Source organism: Ipomoea nil, unplaced genomic scaffold, assembly GCF_001879475.1.
Source record: "Ipomoea nil cultivar Tokyo-kokei standard unplaced genomic scaffold, Asagao_1.1 scaffold0688, whole genome shotgun sequence".
In the NCBI taxonomy this organism is placed as follows: Eukaryota; Viridiplantae; Streptophyta; class Magnoliopsida; order Solanales; family Convolvulaceae; genus Ipomoea; species Ipomoea nil.
Window position 1 is genome coordinate 5,498,447 of NW_017617116.1, and position 18,659 is coordinate 5,517,105.

General features: G+C 36.5%; 3 protein-coding genes across 3 annotated transcripts; 1 reads left to right on the forward strand and 2 right to left on the reverse strand.

Moving 5' to 3' along the window:
• Window positions 1-428: 428 nt before the first annotated feature.
• On the reverse strand, window positions 429-3,587 carry LOC109176014 (ER lumen protein-retaining receptor-like). Its single transcript, XM_019325416.1, has 6 exons — window positions 3,401-3,587; window positions 1,757-2,022; window positions 1,506-1,621; window positions 1,119-1,195; window positions 899-962; window positions 429-813 (listed from the first exon to the last, which is right to left on the reverse strand). Exons 1-6 carry the CDS (start codon window positions 3,489-3,491, stop codon window positions 777-779), a joined length of 651 nt encoding a protein of 216 aa, XP_019180961.1. The 5' UTR covers window positions 3,492-3,587; the 3' UTR covers window positions 429-776.
• A 5,685-nt stretch (window positions 3,588-9,272) lies between these two features.
• LOC109176013 (purple acid phosphatase 15-like) lies at window positions 9,273-13,099 on the forward strand. The gene is made up of 8 exons (XM_019325415.1): window positions 9,273-9,934; window positions 10,718-10,909; window positions 11,017-11,350; window positions 11,648-11,865; window positions 11,975-12,165; window positions 12,405-12,689; window positions 12,792-12,908; window positions 13,005-13,099. Exons 1-8 carry the CDS (start codon window positions 9,682-9,684, stop codon window positions 13,026-13,028), a joined length of 1,614 nt encoding a protein of 537 aa, XP_019180960.1. The 5' UTR covers window positions 9,273-9,681; the 3' UTR covers window positions 13,029-13,099.
• A 450-nt stretch (window positions 13,100-13,549) lies between these two features.
• Window positions 13,550-18,428, reverse strand: LOC109176012 (ubiquitin carboxyl-terminal hydrolase 2-like). Its single transcript, XM_019325414.1, has 3 exons — window positions 18,054-18,428; window positions 14,735-17,552; window positions 13,550-14,022 (listed from the first exon to the last, which is right to left on the reverse strand). The coding sequence occupies exons 2-3, from the start codon at window positions 17,545-17,547 to the stop codon at window positions 13,794-13,796; spliced, it is 3,042 nt and encodes a 1,013-aa protein (XP_019180959.1). The 5' UTR covers window positions 17,548-17,552; window positions 18,054-18,428; the 3' UTR covers window positions 13,550-13,793.
• Between the last annotated feature and the right edge of the window lie 231 nt (window positions 18,429-18,659).

The following is an 18,659-nucleotide window of genomic DNA, read 5'->3' on the forward strand; positions in this document are numbered from 1 at the left end:
CAAATTATCAAACTCCAATAAAAAAAAAATACGAGATTTTTATATGGTGTCGATACTAATGTAATTGTGCACCCAATACAATCAGGTATATTATACTTGGTTGTATCGAGTATTGTAGGTACTGGTACAGTACTCGATACAACCAACTATAACAAACTTGATTATATGCAATACTGCCAACTTTGTAGAAAGCTAGATTATGACTTATACACCATCCAGAGTACTGAGAGAAGTGAGAGAAAACTCTTCCTTATTCACGTGATCCCACAACAGCCCCGAGGAACTCCTGTTCATCAGACAAAGGACTCAAGCAATCGACAACGAAGCTATGGTTGGTGGTTAGTACTTTACGATCCCGTATATCACGTATTTGTATTCCTAAGTGATTTATATGCTTACATTACAAGTATGCAGAAATGACTGGACTCTTGATTAGCCAAAACTCAATGTAACTATTAAACACGGGCACAGAGTCTTTGACTTGAAGAACACAAATAGTAGCATGCCCCTAGGAGTTTTATCAAGTTTGATACCTAAAAATGGCTAAAATATGGAGTTAGTGCAATATCCCAAAAAATGGAGAATGAACATATGCTACATAACATTTACTCATTTCATTTAGTAAGAGGGATCTAACTTGCCCTACTTTAGCCAAAAAAAAATCTAGATTTTAAAGCCTGAATAAAGGTCCAAAGTGCAAGGCAAAACATCTAAAATAACCAGAAAAGCTATGTTGGATGCTCTTCCAAGTAGTGCAGACACCATTTCCTCGATGATCAAGCTGGCAGCTCGAGTTTCGAGTTGTTCTTCCAGCTGCAGCAGCCATCATCACAATAAGCAAGTCACGAGAAGATCGACCCAGACAAGGAAACGCCTAATAAGTTTAAACGAACTTTACCTTTGGAAGTAATAATAGAAGAAATCAGCATAAAGCAGTGTCTGAACAAGCCCCGATATCCAAGCTGCAATCAAATTGAATCACCAATAAGAAAACGATGTTATTATATACATGCATGATCGGAGCCACATTGTCCTTGTATGCACAATGGGAACGATGACACTGAAAAGGAAGTATCATAGTGAGGGGTAGGGGGATTGTGGTATGCAAACAATCATACTTATCCAAGAATGGACGTAATATGGCTCAGTGAAGTAGCGATAAATCCAGTTCAGAATGTAGAAGGCACGGTATGCACTGCAATAAAAGAGTGATAAATGTATCAATGTTACTGCTAAAAGAATGTCATCAAGTAAAAACGTCTAAAACGAAACCAATCAAAACATTGAAGAGATAAAAGATGTTATTTGGAACTGTAGTGGTAACATACATGGGCGAAACCACACTAAAAGATTGAATCCAACCAATTAGCTAATCTAACCCATAGCCTTATAAACCCATATGTTCTCCCTTATTTTATCAATGTGGGACTCTTAACAAGCAGTCCATCCACATAGACTAGATAATCAAGATTGTTAATAGAATGTGTTCAAGATTTGAAGCATACCCCAGAAGGAAAACATATTGTCCGGTCAAGTTGTCGATATTTCTAGTCCTCTGCAACAAGACGAGCTGAGGCAGGATGGCAACAGCTTCCAAGTATATAGAGAACGTCCACATGACCTGGTAAAGCGTACAACCGTTATAATCTTGAAATGCTAGAAAATTTCGGAATTCCAATGCCAGAAGCGAATAGCAATAGAAAAATGGATTCAAGAAAGCATATATATAACTGCAGTTGAATGAATGCAGGGGTACCTCTTTGAAGGTAAACTTATCATTTATAACGAGGGCCAAAAGCAGACATGGAATAACAAGGAAAACGTGGCGGAAAGTGTCGTGCTGTTTATCATATGATCTCCGAACAGTTTTGTGATGCCTCATGTACCACACAATTGAGAAGGAGCTTCCCAAGAATATCAACTTCAAAGTGGTATTGTAAATAGAGATAAAGGTCGTGAATAAATCCAAGTAGCGAGTGGCAAAAACAACCGCATACAATTCTTGTGTCTTAAGAGAAACTCCTACACATGACAAAATATTAAACGACAATAAGATTCCAAGAGAATGCAGGATCCCGAACAAATTCCAGAATGCAAGCATAGATAGAATGCTACAAAAGATAGCAGATAATATACTGTCACAAGAACATATGGAAACATAGTGATAAGTTACAACAAAAGAAGTCATATGATGTACAGATAAACACAAAAGATGACAGGCCGACAGCCTATGGTCACCAGTTTGTTTTTGCATCTCTGGGAAAAACCATAGGGAAAAAGAAGCCTGTACACATTCATGGGGAACATCTTACTAAAGCAACTTCTCCCTAATAACCTTATCTACTATTATGCTTTTGGCATTACATATCAGATATGTATATGAAGAAGGTATAGCAAATTCTGTTTCATAACCATTTTTTTAGCTTCCTTGAATGAGATAATAAGTTGTCAGCCTAAGCCATCCAACCTAGGACCTTTCAAATAGTTCTGATATGGCAATAGAAGGATGTTTTTCGTCTTAAGCTCAACAAGAACAAATTAAATGTTAATAAACAATTCAACCTTGAGTGCCCCAACCAAATTGGTCAGGAATAACCTTGGTAACCACAAGGTTACCGGTTCAACTTCCAGCAAGAGCGGCCTAAAGACCTTTTATCTTAGTTTGAGCTGGTCAGCTATGGGCAAGCAGCCTGGTTTACCTCTTTGTTTACCGGGCTAGAGTCACAAGATTGGTTTGAGTTGGTCAGTTATGGGCAACCAGGCCGATTTACTTCCTTTGTACTTTACCAGCTAGAGCCCCAAGATCAGGTTTATCTCATGTACACACTCGAGAATGACACTGAAAATGGAAAACTAGGAATGTAAAACCTTGAGTGCCCCAACCAAATTGGTCAGGAATAACCTTGGTAACCACAAGGTTACCAGTTCAACTTCCATCAAAAGCAACCTAAAGGCCTTTTTCCTCTTGGTTTGAGCCGATCATCTATGGGCAACCAGGCTGGTTTACTTCGTTATTTACGAGGCTAGAGTCACAAGATTGGTTTGAGTCAGTCAGCTATGGGCAACCAAACTGGTTTACTTACTTGTACTTTACCGGCTAGAACCACAAGAATAGGTTTATCCCACCTACACACTCGAGAATGACACTGAAAATGGAAAACTAGGAATGTAAAACCCAGGATTCATTACAAAGAACAGCATTGAGAAACACTATAAACTCACAGCACCAGGAAAGCTCAAAGGTTAAATCTTTGCTCAAAAGGCTCACTGATATAACTAACGAGTAATAACCCATTTCCCACAAGCCCGAATTCATCAAGATGCACACACACACAGACACACATTTCGGATTTTTGGTTTCAGGGTCCGGAAACCGGAAACGGGGCTCCTGAAATCATACCCGCGCAAGATTTGATGGTATGGATCTTGAGGAGCAAAACCAGGACGCTGGCCAAATGGGTCATGTCCCCTGCAAATCTGAATATATTCATCGTAGCGTTTTCTGTCAAAAATCATTTAGTCTAAAACCACATACGAGCTTGGTGGATCACGAGATTAAAAAGGCTTCAGATAACAATATTTACAGAAAGGAAAAGAAGAAACAGAAAACCCCACTCCCCAGTTCATATCATTTCCGGTTAGCATCGTTTGACGGGCAGTCAGGGGTGCGATTTCAGTACGAGGTATTGGGTAGAAAACACATGGCAGCATGCCAGTATGGCCACGTGTTGTTTGAGCTAGAAACCTTAAATTGGGTTAAGAATTAAGATGTTAAAAGGAAAACGGTAAGGGGGCGTTTGGTTCAAGTTATATAACATAACCAAGGGAATGTGACATTTCAAAGCTCAGATTCCTATGTTTAGTTCATATTATCTGAGGGAATCTAATATTCCCAAGGAATGTCACATTCTCTCCACATAGGATTTTAAAGGGAATGTGATTCCCTTCAATTTCTTAGGTTATGTAAGATAACCTTGGTTATGTTAGAGATATTATAATGTGTATAAAAGATAACCCTAAACCAAACATGATTATATAACATACCCCAATTTTAACCAAACACAGGAATCTAAGATTCCCAGTAATCTAACATTCCCTGCAATCTAACATTCCCTAAGGTAATCTGACATTCCGTGAACCAAACGACCCCTAAGCGTATTCCCAATAGGGAGTAACTTTTATTAAGTGTTTAATTTTTATTGTATAAAGAAAAATGAATGAATAAATTCATGATTCATTCATTTTTATTAATTAATCAAAATATGACACATTGACACATTGTATAAAGTAAAAAATAAGAATCTCTTTCCAAGTCTAAAATTGAGTTTCACGATTTTATTTGCTAGCCCAATTGAAAACAAATATTATGTTATTTTAGTAATATTTTTTTTTTTTTTTTTGACGGGAACTCTCATCCTCACCTTAAAGAGAACGAGGAAAAGCAAAAATTTGAAGAACAATTAAAAAAAAAAAAAAAAAAAAAAGAGAATTGTTTACAATTTCTTGTTGGGGACAGGAATACTCTTCATCCTCCTATCCCGTATTGTTTCCAATATTTATAAGGAATAAGGGTCAAATAGGCCATCGAACTGCACACAATAATGCAATTAGGCCATTGAACCTAAAAAAACAACAATTGGGTCCCTAAACTAACCATTTTCATGCAATTAAGCCAATTTACAGGTTTTGCAAGTTAGTAACAGGTCACTCAAATTTTAAAATATATATTTTTTAATTATTATTTAAAAATAATAATTTAAAATTAAAAAAAAAAAAAAAAAACCAAGTTTAACCGTCTACGCCGGAGACGAGTTTCTTCGTCTCCATGGCCGAAGACGAAGAAACTCTTCGTCCCCGGCCAGAGACGAAGAAACTTTCTTCGTCTCCGGCAGAGCGAAGAAACTTTTTTTTTTTTTTTAAATTAATTTATTATTTTTAAATAATAATTTTTTTAAAAAAATATTTTAAAATTTTTGGGTAACCTGTTATTAACCTACAAAGCTTATAAATTAGACTAATTGAATGAATTTTGTTAGTTTAGTGACCTAATTGTTGTTTTTTAAGATTCAGTAGCCTAATTGCATTATTGTGTGCAGTTCAATAGCCTATTTGACCCTTATTCCAATTTATAATACTTCGTTTTTATTTATTTATTACTTTATCATTAAAAATTATATTAATTTCTCACTTTAACTTGAAGGTTAACTAGGGATAGGAATATACTCCCTACCCTACCCTACTTTGTTGCCATCCATGAGATATTCACATAATTTTTTGTTATTTTTTACTTTTAATTGTTCGATTATAATAATATTTAAACTTATAATTTAACTAAATTTATATGTGCGATGTACAAAAGTAAATACACAATATTAGTATTTAATGTTAAAATAAAAGTTATATTAATTTTTTTTTTAAATAATAGCATATAGAGTTTTTTTTTTTAAATCATAAAAATCATAGCTGTATAATTCATATTATATTTAAAAGTATAGATGATAATTTGAGTGATAATTATAGTATGATTAATAATTGTTAAAGTAAGAATTTTTGACATGATAAATGATTAAATATAGTTATGATAGTATTTAATATATACGGAGTACTAAACAAAGTTTAATGGTATAAGACTAATTTTATTTTATATTGCAAAATTAAAAGAGTAAGACTAAATGTAATATGACAAAATTAAAAAAATATGACTAAATATGACATTACCACAATAGTCGATGACTAAAAGTGGAATTTGCTCACCAATGTTATTTTATTATGCAATTAATGCTATTTATTAGATCTATCTACATTTGTCTTGGGCAAAATTGAACAAAGTCATTCAACGACACGAGTTTATTCTTGCTAATGCTCTCTCAGTCAAGCACATTGCATAGATTTTCTTAGTGTGATTTACCTTTCATTTACATTCTCACTAATAATGCACATTGATGGGGTATGGACCCGCAAATTATGCTGTGCAATCGAATGCACCTTGCAAGGCGCATACGGTTGCAAAACGGTGCCGTTTTGGTTAAAAAAACGCGCGTCCCACTTAAAGAAAAAATCAGGTTCGATTCCCGGCAATAGCATTTTTATATATCCAGAAATTCATAACTATATATCCAGAAATTTATAACTATATATCCACAAATTCATAACTATATATCCACAGTGAATGAATGAAGTAAAAATCCACAATGAATGAATGAATGAACTAAATATCCACAATGAATGAACTAAATATCCACAATGATTGAACTAAATATCCATAATGAATGAACTAAATATCTATAAATTCATAACTATATATCCAGAAATTCATAACTATATATCCATAAATTCATAACTATATATCCACAGTGAATGAATGAAGTAAATATTTACAATGAATGAACTAAATATCCACAATGAATGAACTAAATATCCATAAATTCATAACTATATATCCACAAATTTATAACTATATATCCATAAATTCATAACTATATATCCACAATAATGTTATTGCTGAGAATTGAACCTGAATTTTTTTTTTTTAAAGTGAGACGCGCGTTTTTAGTCAAAACGACGTCGTTTTGCATCATATGCACCATGCGCATGATACATTCGGTTGTACGGCATAACTATTGGGTATGGACCCCAGTGGGTTAGAGGCCCAAAAATGAAAAGTAAATGAGTAAGTTGGGCTTCAAGAAGTGGGCCAGAAATAAAGATCCATTTGATTAAGAGAAGGAGCGGGTTAGGTCGAGGACTTGGTCCGGAGACGACCGAGTCCAGACAGTCGACCTCAATAGGAGTCCAGTGCTATAAATAGGACTCCAGAGACATTTGGAGGACATTCGAAAAAATCTAATACACTGAAGCACCATTTTCTGAGTATTCTGAACATTTGTTCTAACTTCTAAGCATTGTATCTTCTCTTCCTTCTTTTTACCTCTATTTTCCGGTGAATCCACCACTCTATTGGTTATGTTGGACCTCCGTGGACCTCCAAAAAATCTTAAAATCAACACACATCATCGGATAATGGTTACGAATTTCATTCGTCATCACCACCCCCCCCCCCCCCCCCCCCCCCCCCAAAAAAAAAAAAAAAAAGAAGAGAAACAAAATAGAACAAACCATTGAACAAGACTAAGGAAATTTACTGTCATCCGGCTATATTGACATTTTTCATCAGTATGTAATATCATCTCTTATGAAATGTGTAATATTTTTTAATTATAATGTAATACTTTTTATAGATTTTATATTAAAAAAATATTATATTTTATTTAAAAAGTATTACACGTCTCACGTGAAATGACATCACACAATACTTAGTTTTTTAGATTTTATGATTAACTTTCAATTCAACCATTATTGGTTATATGACTATCAATTTTGCAAGAGTTAATTCCAGCAATGGTCCTCCGACTATAGTGATTTTCCAAAATTAGTCTCCGACTTTTAATTTGGACACTTTAGGTCCCTTGACTTTCAATTTCTTTCCAATTGAAGTCCTTTCTTTAGAATACGGTTCATTAGACTTTAAATGAAGGGGTAAACTCATCCTTTCACCTGCCTATGTATTATTCTTCGTATTTCTCCCTTCGTATTTCGCTGTTATACCTTGTAAACATCTCAATAATAGAGGAACGCACACACGAGTAGTTAGCAAATGGGGAACGACGAGGAACATTTTAGGGTTTCGACTAAGATTATCTTCATATATATAGCGTATACAATGGATAAATACTAAGAATAATACATAGGCAGGTGAAATGATGAGTTTACCCCTTCATTTAAAATTCAATTAACCGTATTCTGACGAAAGGACCTCAATTGGAAAGAAATTGAAAGTCAAGGGACCTAAAGTGTTCAAATTAAAAGTCAAGGACTAATTTTGGAAAATCAATATAGTCGGAGGACCATTGCTGGAATTAACTCAATTTTGCAATGTAGAAATATTTTTATTTGCTAGAATTATTTTGAGAATTAACTTTAGATGATAATTGATGTGGTAAATTTCGTAAGTCCCACAAACACGTAGAGTACGAGGTCCAATCGTAGACTGGTCAAATAATGGTTTGCTTGTTGGTTTAAGAGTTTAAGTCCGATTGATGACGTAAGGTCAGAGGTCCCCGGGCTTAATAAGACTAGATAGAAATTGTCAAAAATCCCCTCTCCCTGTATTTAATGGACTATTTATAGGAAAATTGAAGGGAAGACATGCCGTAAGATCGGCATGTGTGATGTGTGTTCCTCATGCAGAGATGTATAGGCCAGAGGCCTTGCGGATTTCATCACGTGCTCGAAGATTCTTGAAGTCCGTACTTTTACCGCCGCTGGGCTAGGCTAATATGATTGTTGACCAATTCTCGCACTGGGGGAGGTCGGGTTATTTGCCTCCTTGCCGACCTATTTAGGTCGGAAAAGGATCCAAGTTTCGGGAATTAAGGCAACTTTCTTACCTTGGTCGACACTTTGTTGGAAATCGGTTCAGGTCGCCTCGGGTCGGCTGATGGTCGAGAATGATTGCCCTTAGTGACCTACCCGTAGGTCGAGCAGGTATATGTTACGGTTAGATACGTGTCCGGACGTATATTCCCGATCAATAACTAATTATAAGAATGTAGTAAATGTATAAAATTTTGATCCATTTAATAATAATAATAATAATAATAACAACAACAACAACAACAACAACAACAACAACAACAATAATAATAATAATAATAATAATAATAATAATAAAAACTGAAAAAGGGATCTCAGGAGCATATGCTAAATAAAATTCTCTTAGATAACTTTAAAAATACTTTTTTATAGCGAAAAAAAAAGTGAAAAAGGGATCTCAAGAGAATATGCTAAATAAAATTCTCTGACATAATTAAAGATATTGGTTTTTTTTTTGTGTGTTAATTGATTACCAATTTTAGAAATAGTTTACTCTTTTTTTTTTTAATGTTTAAGATATATCTCAAATAGTCAAAGATCTGATTAAGCAGTATAATTGTGACTTTCTCAAATAAGAGATCATAGGTTCAAATTCCAATGTGGCATGTATTACATTATAATCGAGTATTATGCAAAACGAAAAAAAAACTAAAATTATCCTGAAAAAAGTTACAAATATAAATGGACTAAATCATAATTTCAAGTTCGATTATTGTCAATACTATTTTAATTAAATTACTTCTGCAAATTTGTCAAGCGCGAAAAGGATAGTCACGAAAACGGTTGGGGCGGCGCCTACGTAGCCCATCCTCGTCAGCCAGGAATCATTCACGAACAGAAACGAGGTTTAGTACGATGCACAGACTGACATGCAAAACAGCATTAATTGCCCGTTTGCATAATCCTACACTTTTGTTGCTTGCCTTTTTCACTTTTTTCCAGAAAATAATGGTGCAAAAAGGAGTTAATTAAATTCATAAATTTTTTATATGAAAATTATATTTTTTTATGATGATCGCAATCACTACTTGTGACCTTATATCGCTTGTTATATACGTATATATACATATGTACGCAAACTTGAGTATATTAAAGAATTCAGTTCTCGATACCAGAAAAGTCTTTTGTTTCCATTCGAGTATATTATTTGCTCCTATAATCTCCGGCCCCGGGAATGGATTTGATTTACTAAAATTCCATCTTTTTATGCTGTAAACAAGCGGGTTTAATTTAGTTCTTGAAAGAAGCATGCATTCGATTCCAGTATCTATTGTAGTTGTTCTGAGTTTGAGCTTGCAGCTAGTTCATGGGATTCCGAGCACCCTAGACGGGCCCTCCGAGCCGGTGACTGTGGCATTGGATCAAACATTTAGAGGGCATGCAATCGACTTGCCAGACACTGACCCCAGAGTTCAGAGGAGTGTTAAAGGATGGGAGCCTGAGCAGATCTCTGTTTCACTTTCTTCTGCTCATCATTCTGTTTGGATTTCTTGGATCACTGGTGAGTTTTCTTGATTCAATCCCATCCCATGAGATTTTCAATTTGGGTTTTTCTCACCAGAAAAAAATGAAGCAGGACATCTATGGAGTCTGAGTTGTTAGGTGAACTGTTGTTGTGTGGTTAGCTATCTTTTCTGGCAAGTAGAGAGTTAATTTTTTTTTTTTCTTTTATGGTGATGTCTAGTTAGCTAAACAAATGCCCACCATCCACATAAAAGATTGAATCTTTAGTACTGTTGGGGGGAGGCCCTTGAAGGGCAAGTCCACCATTCCACCAGGTGGCTAGGGACCCTGAGCAAGGCCTGAAGGGTCAAGTTCAACACTTTTCGAAAATGTGGCGGGTGTATAAGAAAATAAAGTTTGGCATTTGCTACGAGCTATAGTTTTAGGTGTAATGATAAGCGCTTGATCGTAGGTGCGGGGAAATTGTTGGGCGGAGGAGGAGGAGGGGCAAGTGGCTATGGATTGTTGGGTAAAGGCGTGAAGGGCCAAGTCTAACATCCTGCTTCTCGAAAATGCGGCAACTAAATATAAGGAAATAATCCAAGGACCTTCTGGTCTAGTGGCACAAGTTACTCTCCCATATGGGAGGTTGTGGGTTCGAGCCTCAGTCGAGGCAGTATTGGCTCTTTGTGCTTCAGTAGGTTGAGAAAGTAGTTATGAACAGATACTGTATTGTAACAGAGTCAGTAGTACCTACTAACAATGAATTATATTAGGTAAACTTTGGAAAATGAGGTCTGTAATCAACAAAGGTGTTTAAATGTGGCATTTTTTTTTGCAGGGGAATTTCAAATTGGTGATAACATCAAACCATATGATCCAAGTAGTGTTGCCAGTGTTGTTCAATATGGGAAAGTTAAATGCAAATTGGATTGCAGTGCAATAGGTGAATCCCTTATTTACAGCCAACTTTATCCCTTTGTTGGCCTTCAGAACTACACCTCTGGAATTATACACCATGTCCAACTCACAGGTATTGATTTGTCTTTGCTAAGGTTCTGTTAAAATTGATTCGAAATTCATAATGATTCATGCTTTTCTTGATAATTTGTGTTTTTCCTATGTTCTGTCTTGCTGTAGCGTTGGAACCAGACACATTATACTATTATCGGTGTGGAGATCCTTCATTAAAGGCAATGAGTAAAATCTATCATTTCAAGACTATGCCGATTTCTAGTCCCGAGAGCTATCCGAAAAGAATAGCTATTGTAGGAGACCTCGGTCTTACATACAATACCACTTCAACTATCGGCCACTTGAGGAGCAACGACCCTGATCTTGTAGTACTGGTTGGAGATGTCACCTATGCTAACTTGTATCTGACCAATGGAACTGGCTCGGATTGCTATTCTTGCTCATTTGCAGATACTCCCATACATGAGACATACCAGCCACGCTGGGATTATTGGGGAAGGTGAAATGATCCAAATCCTAATGTCATTTCTTTAAGGAAAATACTATGTGTACTCCCACACACAAAATTTTGATGTAGACACTTGTATTGGGACCCACATAAAAAAAATAGCTTATCAGAGCCCGCCACATCAGGGAGTAAGATTTGGGAGAACATGTAGTAGAACTCTTTATTTAATATTTGTTCGTATCTGTCTTTCTTATGATATAATGATTAACCGTGTTTCTGAAACTCGATTGTGTTATAACAAGAAGTAAACTTTTCACATATGTAATGGGTTTTATCCTGGTTTTACAGATATATGCAGCCTCTGGTGTCTAAAGTTCCGATCATGGTAGTGGAAGGAAACCACGAGATTGAAGAACAGGCGGAGAACAAAACGTTTGCTGCTTATAGTTCTCGCTTTGCCTTCCCCTCCAAAGAAAGTGGATCTTCGTCCCCGTTCTATTATTCCTTTAATGCCGGAGGCATACATTTTATAATGCTTGGTGGTTATGCTGCTTACAATAAAACATGTATGCTATTGATCACAAGATTCTTCGTGAACTTTTTTTGCATCCTGGCTCGTCTTGATTGATTTATCTTACTTTGTCATTCTGTCTATCCTCGATGTTTCTGTTTCAGCTGATCAATACAAGTGGTTGGAGAGAGATCTGGCTAATGTTGACCGGAAAGTTACGCCTTGGCTTGTCGCCACATGGCATCCGCCTTGGTACTCTTCTTACACTGCACATTACCGAGAAGCTGAATGTATGAAGGTAGCAATGGAAGAGCTGTTGTACAAAGCCGGTGTTGATTTAGTCTTTAATGGACATGTAAGTACCTTAAACAAATATATATGTGAAACCTCTGAACAAGTTTTGGGCTCCAAGCAACACGTGACAGGAGTCTCCTTTTTTATCGGGGGACACGGAGAACCCATGACCTTTAGCATGGCTCTGATACCAAATTGAAGCATGTGCTCCATCTCAACTAATAGGCTAAGTTGATAGTTAGATTGCACATTAATGGTTATATGCTCAACAGGGATAATCATACTAGATTGGTTTCTCAGGTTCATGCGTATGAAAGATCAAACAGAGTATTTAACTACACATTAGATCCTTGTGGACCTGTTTACATAACAATTGGCGATGGTGGCAACAGAGAAAAGATGGCGATTTCGCATGCCGATGAGCCTGGTAATTGTCCCGAACCATCTAGTACACCGGATGAATTTATGGGTGGATTTTGCGCCTATAACTTCACATCAGGTCCAGCAGCCGGTAAGTTCTGCTGGAATCGACAGCCCGAATATAGTGCCTTCAGAGAAAGCAGCTTTGGCCATGGAATATTAGAGGTATACATAGTTATTAGTCCTCAAAAATTCATATCATGGACTTATAGCAATTAGCTATTAATTTGCTCGTAGCATTCGTATAATGTGTTGTGTTGATTGCAGGTGAAGAACGAGACACACGCTCTTTGGACATGGCATCGGAATCAAGACGTGTATAATGAAGCTGGCGATCAGATTTACATCGTGAGACAACCTGAAAAATGTTTGGTTGAACCGAAGGTAACAAAGTGCTCTGACCATTAACCGAAACAAAAAGTTGTTATACAAAAGGAAAACATTAATTCTCTGAGATAGAGAGGCTGCATATTCTGAACAAGAAATCCCAGAGTTTGCAGTTGAGGCATCATCAATGGAGTGTCCTGGCAAGTTATACAAAGAAGATGCAAATGTAGTATAGAAATTGAAGTTTGTAAAAGCCCATCCCTTCAATATAGGCAAATTATGCTGTTCAACCGTGTGCACCGTGAATTCATAATTTCTATACTATAAATTCATAATTTATATACTATAGATTCATAATTATTAAACTCTATATTCACAATTACAAAACTTTATGTTCATATTTCCAATTGTTGAACTCTGTATTCACAAATCATTGAACTATATGTTCATAATTTGATAACTGTACAGTTTAGAAATTATGAATCAATAGTATAAAAATTATGAATCTACAATATAAAAATTATGAACTTATAGTATAAAAATTATGAATCTAATTCCGGTTGCACTTGCATGGTGCACAACATAACACTCCTTCAATGTATACCTCAAATATGCAACACTTGTGACAAAATGATTATTAATTCACAGTAAACTCAAATTGGTAAGAAGTTAATAAATTATATATATATATATAGAAATGGTATGAGTGTAGAACAATTTCTTTTCCTTTCTAAAGAAATACATCTTTAGAGGCTCATTGATCAAACAAAATTTATAAAACAAAACTGGGCAAGAAATACAATGTGAATGCAGTAATACACTTTTCTCTCTCCCTCTCTAGTCTCTACCCCCCTCTCTCATATGGAACACTTTAACCTTTGAATTTTGAAACTTTAAAATAATCAAATAATATCAAGTTGGGTATATATGATGATATTCATTTCAAACTTCTTCATAAAACAAAATGTATGCCTCGGAGCGTAGAACTTCTTCCAAAGAAACCTCGCGCACATAAGCATCACTGGCGTAATACCACACAAAGTCTCCATTCTCAGTTTGCGATGTGTTCTTCTTGCCTCTTAGGTACGCAACGTAATGTCCTCCCCTCATCGTCCCCGAATGTTCCACCACTCCAAGCAATCGGTATTTGTACGCCTCTTTCTCTAAGCGGCTGCCCAATACATAATCGCAAGTTCAGATGGCATAATACTAAGTTAGAAACGCTACAAAGCCAATATAAGGGCATAAAACTGTACACGCAAGCACCTAGGACTAAGAACAGAACATCATGGCCAGTTAAGATCAATTGTATTCGATGTGTATAACAGAAACAGAATTAAAACAAGTTTGCCTCATTAACAAATGTGTTTAAATCGTAAGACAATCCAATTAAAGTGAAACCAGCACAGACCAGTGTTTTCTTTGAAACATCAAGCCCCATTAAGAAAACATATCATTAACCGAATGCTTTAAATCCCAAAAATGCCAAAGCAAGAATCTATTAGACAAGTAGGAGGAGGTGATCAAATTAACAACCTAAATCTTCATTTTGAGCATTAGATACAATACAATCTTCCCAATTTCTTAGTTCATAGATTCAGCTTTTCACATTTATATGATTAAAAGCATCAAACTGGTGGGAGATATTATTTTTTGAAAGTTAACCATACATGAATTGGGCTTTGTTATGTCCTTTTCTTACCATTCTTGCCATGCAAAAACTTTCTACCATGAGTTCTAAATAAATCTATCATACTTCAAAGAAAATTTGAATTCTTAACTTCTGCTTAAGTTCCATTACTGTGTGATTAACAAGTCCAAGGCCTAAATACTTTCAATCAAATAATTTAAAATAATTATTTCAAAAATAATGATTAACATACCTGGGATCTATATATGGTTTAAGATCAATCGTATACTTGAAATCAACATGGCCACTCAATTTACTTAACCGGCCTCGAGCATCTTGGCTGAATCTCTTCAAATGTATAGTCAAGATTGGAGGGGCCTTATTGATGAGGATCCTCTTAGTTGCATCTCTTTTCACTTTGACAATTTCAGAGTCCATCTCCTCGTCCTCGATTTCATCTGATTTAGATTTTCCAGAAGACAGGTCAGTTCCCTCCATAGTTTTAGTATTGTGGCATCCATCACGAGGATCCTCACTACATGTGTCATTGTTTTTGTCACTACAGGCATCTTCTGACTGCGATGATACAGCATCTGCCTCAGCTTTCTGATTAACTTTGTGTACAATGTTGACATGGCCATTACTTTCTCCATTTTGAGACAACGAGCTATGATCAATAGAATCCAATACATTTCCTTCCATATTTCTATTGGCAACTGCAAGCTCTGGAGGGGTATCACTAGAATTTATATCCCCGTACCCATTCACCAAAATCTCACGTCTATGTTTCAGCAACCCCTTCCTCTCTTTCATCTTTTGTTCTTGCAGAATTTTTGAACAATTTTCACACTGCCAGGCATGCTCAGTTTTGGTAAGCTGCTCAGGCTTTGTAAAATAAGCTAAACAACTCTCCACAGACACCGGAGCATCACTATTATCAACCTCATCTGGATCAGAGTCGCTGCTGTTCCCAGCAACAAAACCAGCTTTTCCAAGTTCTTTTGTGTCAGAGGCACCACTATTTGGCAAGGGCTTTACAGAACAACTTGCAGTCTCCTCGGGTTCATCAAATAAGCCTCCAAAGCCATCAAAGTCCACTGCATCTTCTTTGCAACCAGCTACAGATGAAACCTCACATGAAATTGAGGTTTCTTCTGTGTATGGAAGCAACAATATTTCTGAATCCTGTACCTGTAATGGTGCTTCATCTTCCAAACATGGTGTAGAAGAATTGATTCCCATGTTTGACTCTGCAAAGGAAATTTGATTACAGGATTCTGTGTTATTGTGAGTTTGAGTTGCATCCCCGGCTCCAGAATCTCCAAATAGTGCTATTTCATTAAATTTAGAAGCAATATCATGGTTATGCAACACTTTATCTTGTCCCTGATTACTCAAGCTTGCCAAATTGTCTGAAGAAGATGTCTCTAAATTAGGTTCCAAATTCTTCTGCAAGGATACATCCTGCTGAACAGAATTTTCATTCCCACAGCACTTACTTGTTGAAATATTGTCACTTTGTAAAGTTAAATCTTCATAATCTGGCTCAAGATAATCTAACCATGTAAAACTATCTGTGGAGGTTAACGTTTCTGCTCCATCTATTCTATTATTTTCAGATTCCTGAGTGGCAGAGGGTACATGTGAAATTAAACCCATGTTATCGGCCACAGTACTTGCATCAAGGGAATCCATTGGTGCATCTCCGAGAGGAACCACTGCAGGTTCTGGAACAGGTGTACTCAAATGTGATGAACCACAAGATGTCCTGCCATTGTCTGGAACACTCTGAGCAGGTGGAGACATTATAGATTTGCTAGCTTTTGCACTGATCCTTCCACTTCTCTTTGGGGGAGGTTTTGGTTTTTTTGCTCGACTTACCGTTTGAGATTTCTTAGATGGAGGTTTCTTAGTTGGAACTGGCAAAGAGACATCCAAGAATGGTTCATAGACTACCGAGGAGTGTCCACACTCTAGACAACTAACTGTGCTAGAAAGTTGCCCCCCGAAGATGGCATCAACAAAAGTAGGATCTGCACTTGGGGACTTGTCACCTTCCTTGGAAGCATGAATTTTTCTACTTGCAGTAAGTTCTTCAGTACTTAAGCCATCAAGCAAACATCGAAGCAACTCATGGCTATCTTGTTGTTGGTATCCTCGAAATTGAGGGGCCTTCGAACATATTGAACCAAAAAGAGATTTTGGATTTACAACACCCCTCAAGCCAGCTTCAGGGTTTGTCTCGGTGAAGAGCTTCTTCATAGAAGCAGTGAGAGGACCAATCGAACCATCCAACCTAAGAAAGTAGTCCCGCAACTTATTAATGGCAATAAGGTTCTGCATCACTGAATTAAAAAAACAAGTATTCCCTAAATTAATAAATCCTCTGACAGAATAACCGCCTTTCCCATTCAAGCCATCGGATGCAGAATGTTTCGATATGACACCACTTGTGACACTCCCACTCCCACTCCCAGACACCGCATCCTCAGCATCTAAATTAGTACCCTCAGGTTGCGTTCCTTTAATTAGTTTCACTATGTCTTGTATTACCTTTTTATGTTCACCACCGTCATCTACTTTATCGCCTGGAATAAGTGCACTGCAAGAAAAACACCAACGAAGCTGGGGATTTTCAAACTGGACAGCCAGTGCATGATGAAGTTTCTTTGCATGCCGAACAGCATGACTTTGAGGTGTAGTAGGCAAACCAACACCTCCACATGAAAAATGACCACAATCTAAACAAACCCATATAGCTTTATCCACGCCTGCCTTCTTTTTCCCATGTTTATTCTTCCCCTTACCAGGCCGCTTATCACCAGCACCACCCATGCATTCTTCACACGTAATAGATTCTGACGAACCAAGTTTTGCAGAAACTTTCTCAAGATTAACAGCTTTATCAATATGGGGGCATGCTTTTCTCTCTTTAGCAACTACATTTACATCTTCTGGAGCTTCAGTATTTTGTGTACTCTGTTGAGGAGTAGCGGTAGGAGATCCAGCAGCAACCCGTTTCTCCTTGTGACCACTTCTAGCCTTCTTCTTAACCTTTTTCCCCATTTACCCTATTGCCAACATACCAAAATCATAAACACTCAGTGCTAAATATTACCAAAACTAAATGAACTTATTGAAACCAAAGTTGCATCATAACTGAACTAACAAAGATTATGACTATCACACACTCAATGGAATACCTAAACCATCAATACCATGTACTCCATAGCCACTACAAATCATCTAAACACTAGATATACAACAAGAACTCAAACTGTTTCAGTCTAGCAACACATACAGATAGGCAAATATATGTAATTATATATGCAGTTATGTATACAGACAAAAACAGCTTAGATACAACAAACTTAGCAGAACAATCCGAATCCACAATCTGATTATTATACTGGAGAATAGGGAAGTCTAAGAGATATACCAGATGTAAATATGTAATTTCCATTACTCTTAAATAAAGATTCAGAGAAATCCTTAAGGATTATATTAAAAAATAACATAATCCAATGAAAAACGTATATAGATGAAAACATAAGACTGCATCGGACGTTTACCAGAAAAAAGGAAAAAGGAAAAAACTTTGAAATTGCTTCACGAATCTGCTAAGAATCCGCGGTGCAAATGGAGAGTAAAAGAGGGGAGTTTATGAAAGATTAGATGGCGACGGAGAATTTGAGAGAAAAGGTGTGGGGGTGGATGAAGATTGAAGTGGAGGGTTTTTGGTGTTCTTGCCGCACAACCCTGTGAATCTATGGTGCTGCCACTATAACTTGCAGGGTGATTAGCGGCAATGGTGAAAAAATAGGGAGAAGAAAACAATGGTGAAAAGTGAAAATTTGGGAGGGAGAATTGTGTATCCCTATGAATCTATAATCTACTGGGGTAAAAATCCCACTGTATTTACTGTAAATTTTTTTGGAATCTGCTGTTTTACAGGGGGGATTGCCGAGTATACAAGACGAGAGAGGTCTCACCTTTAGAAACTAGGTTTACAGATTATTGGCAATCTACGGTTGAAACAAGTAGATTCTTGCAAGGCATAAGATTCTAAATTCGACTTAAATTCATATTGAATGCATAATAGAATGAGTTTATTATCGAAATGATCCATCGACTATTGCGAAATTATCAATTTAATCTTCGATAATTTTTTGTTCCTA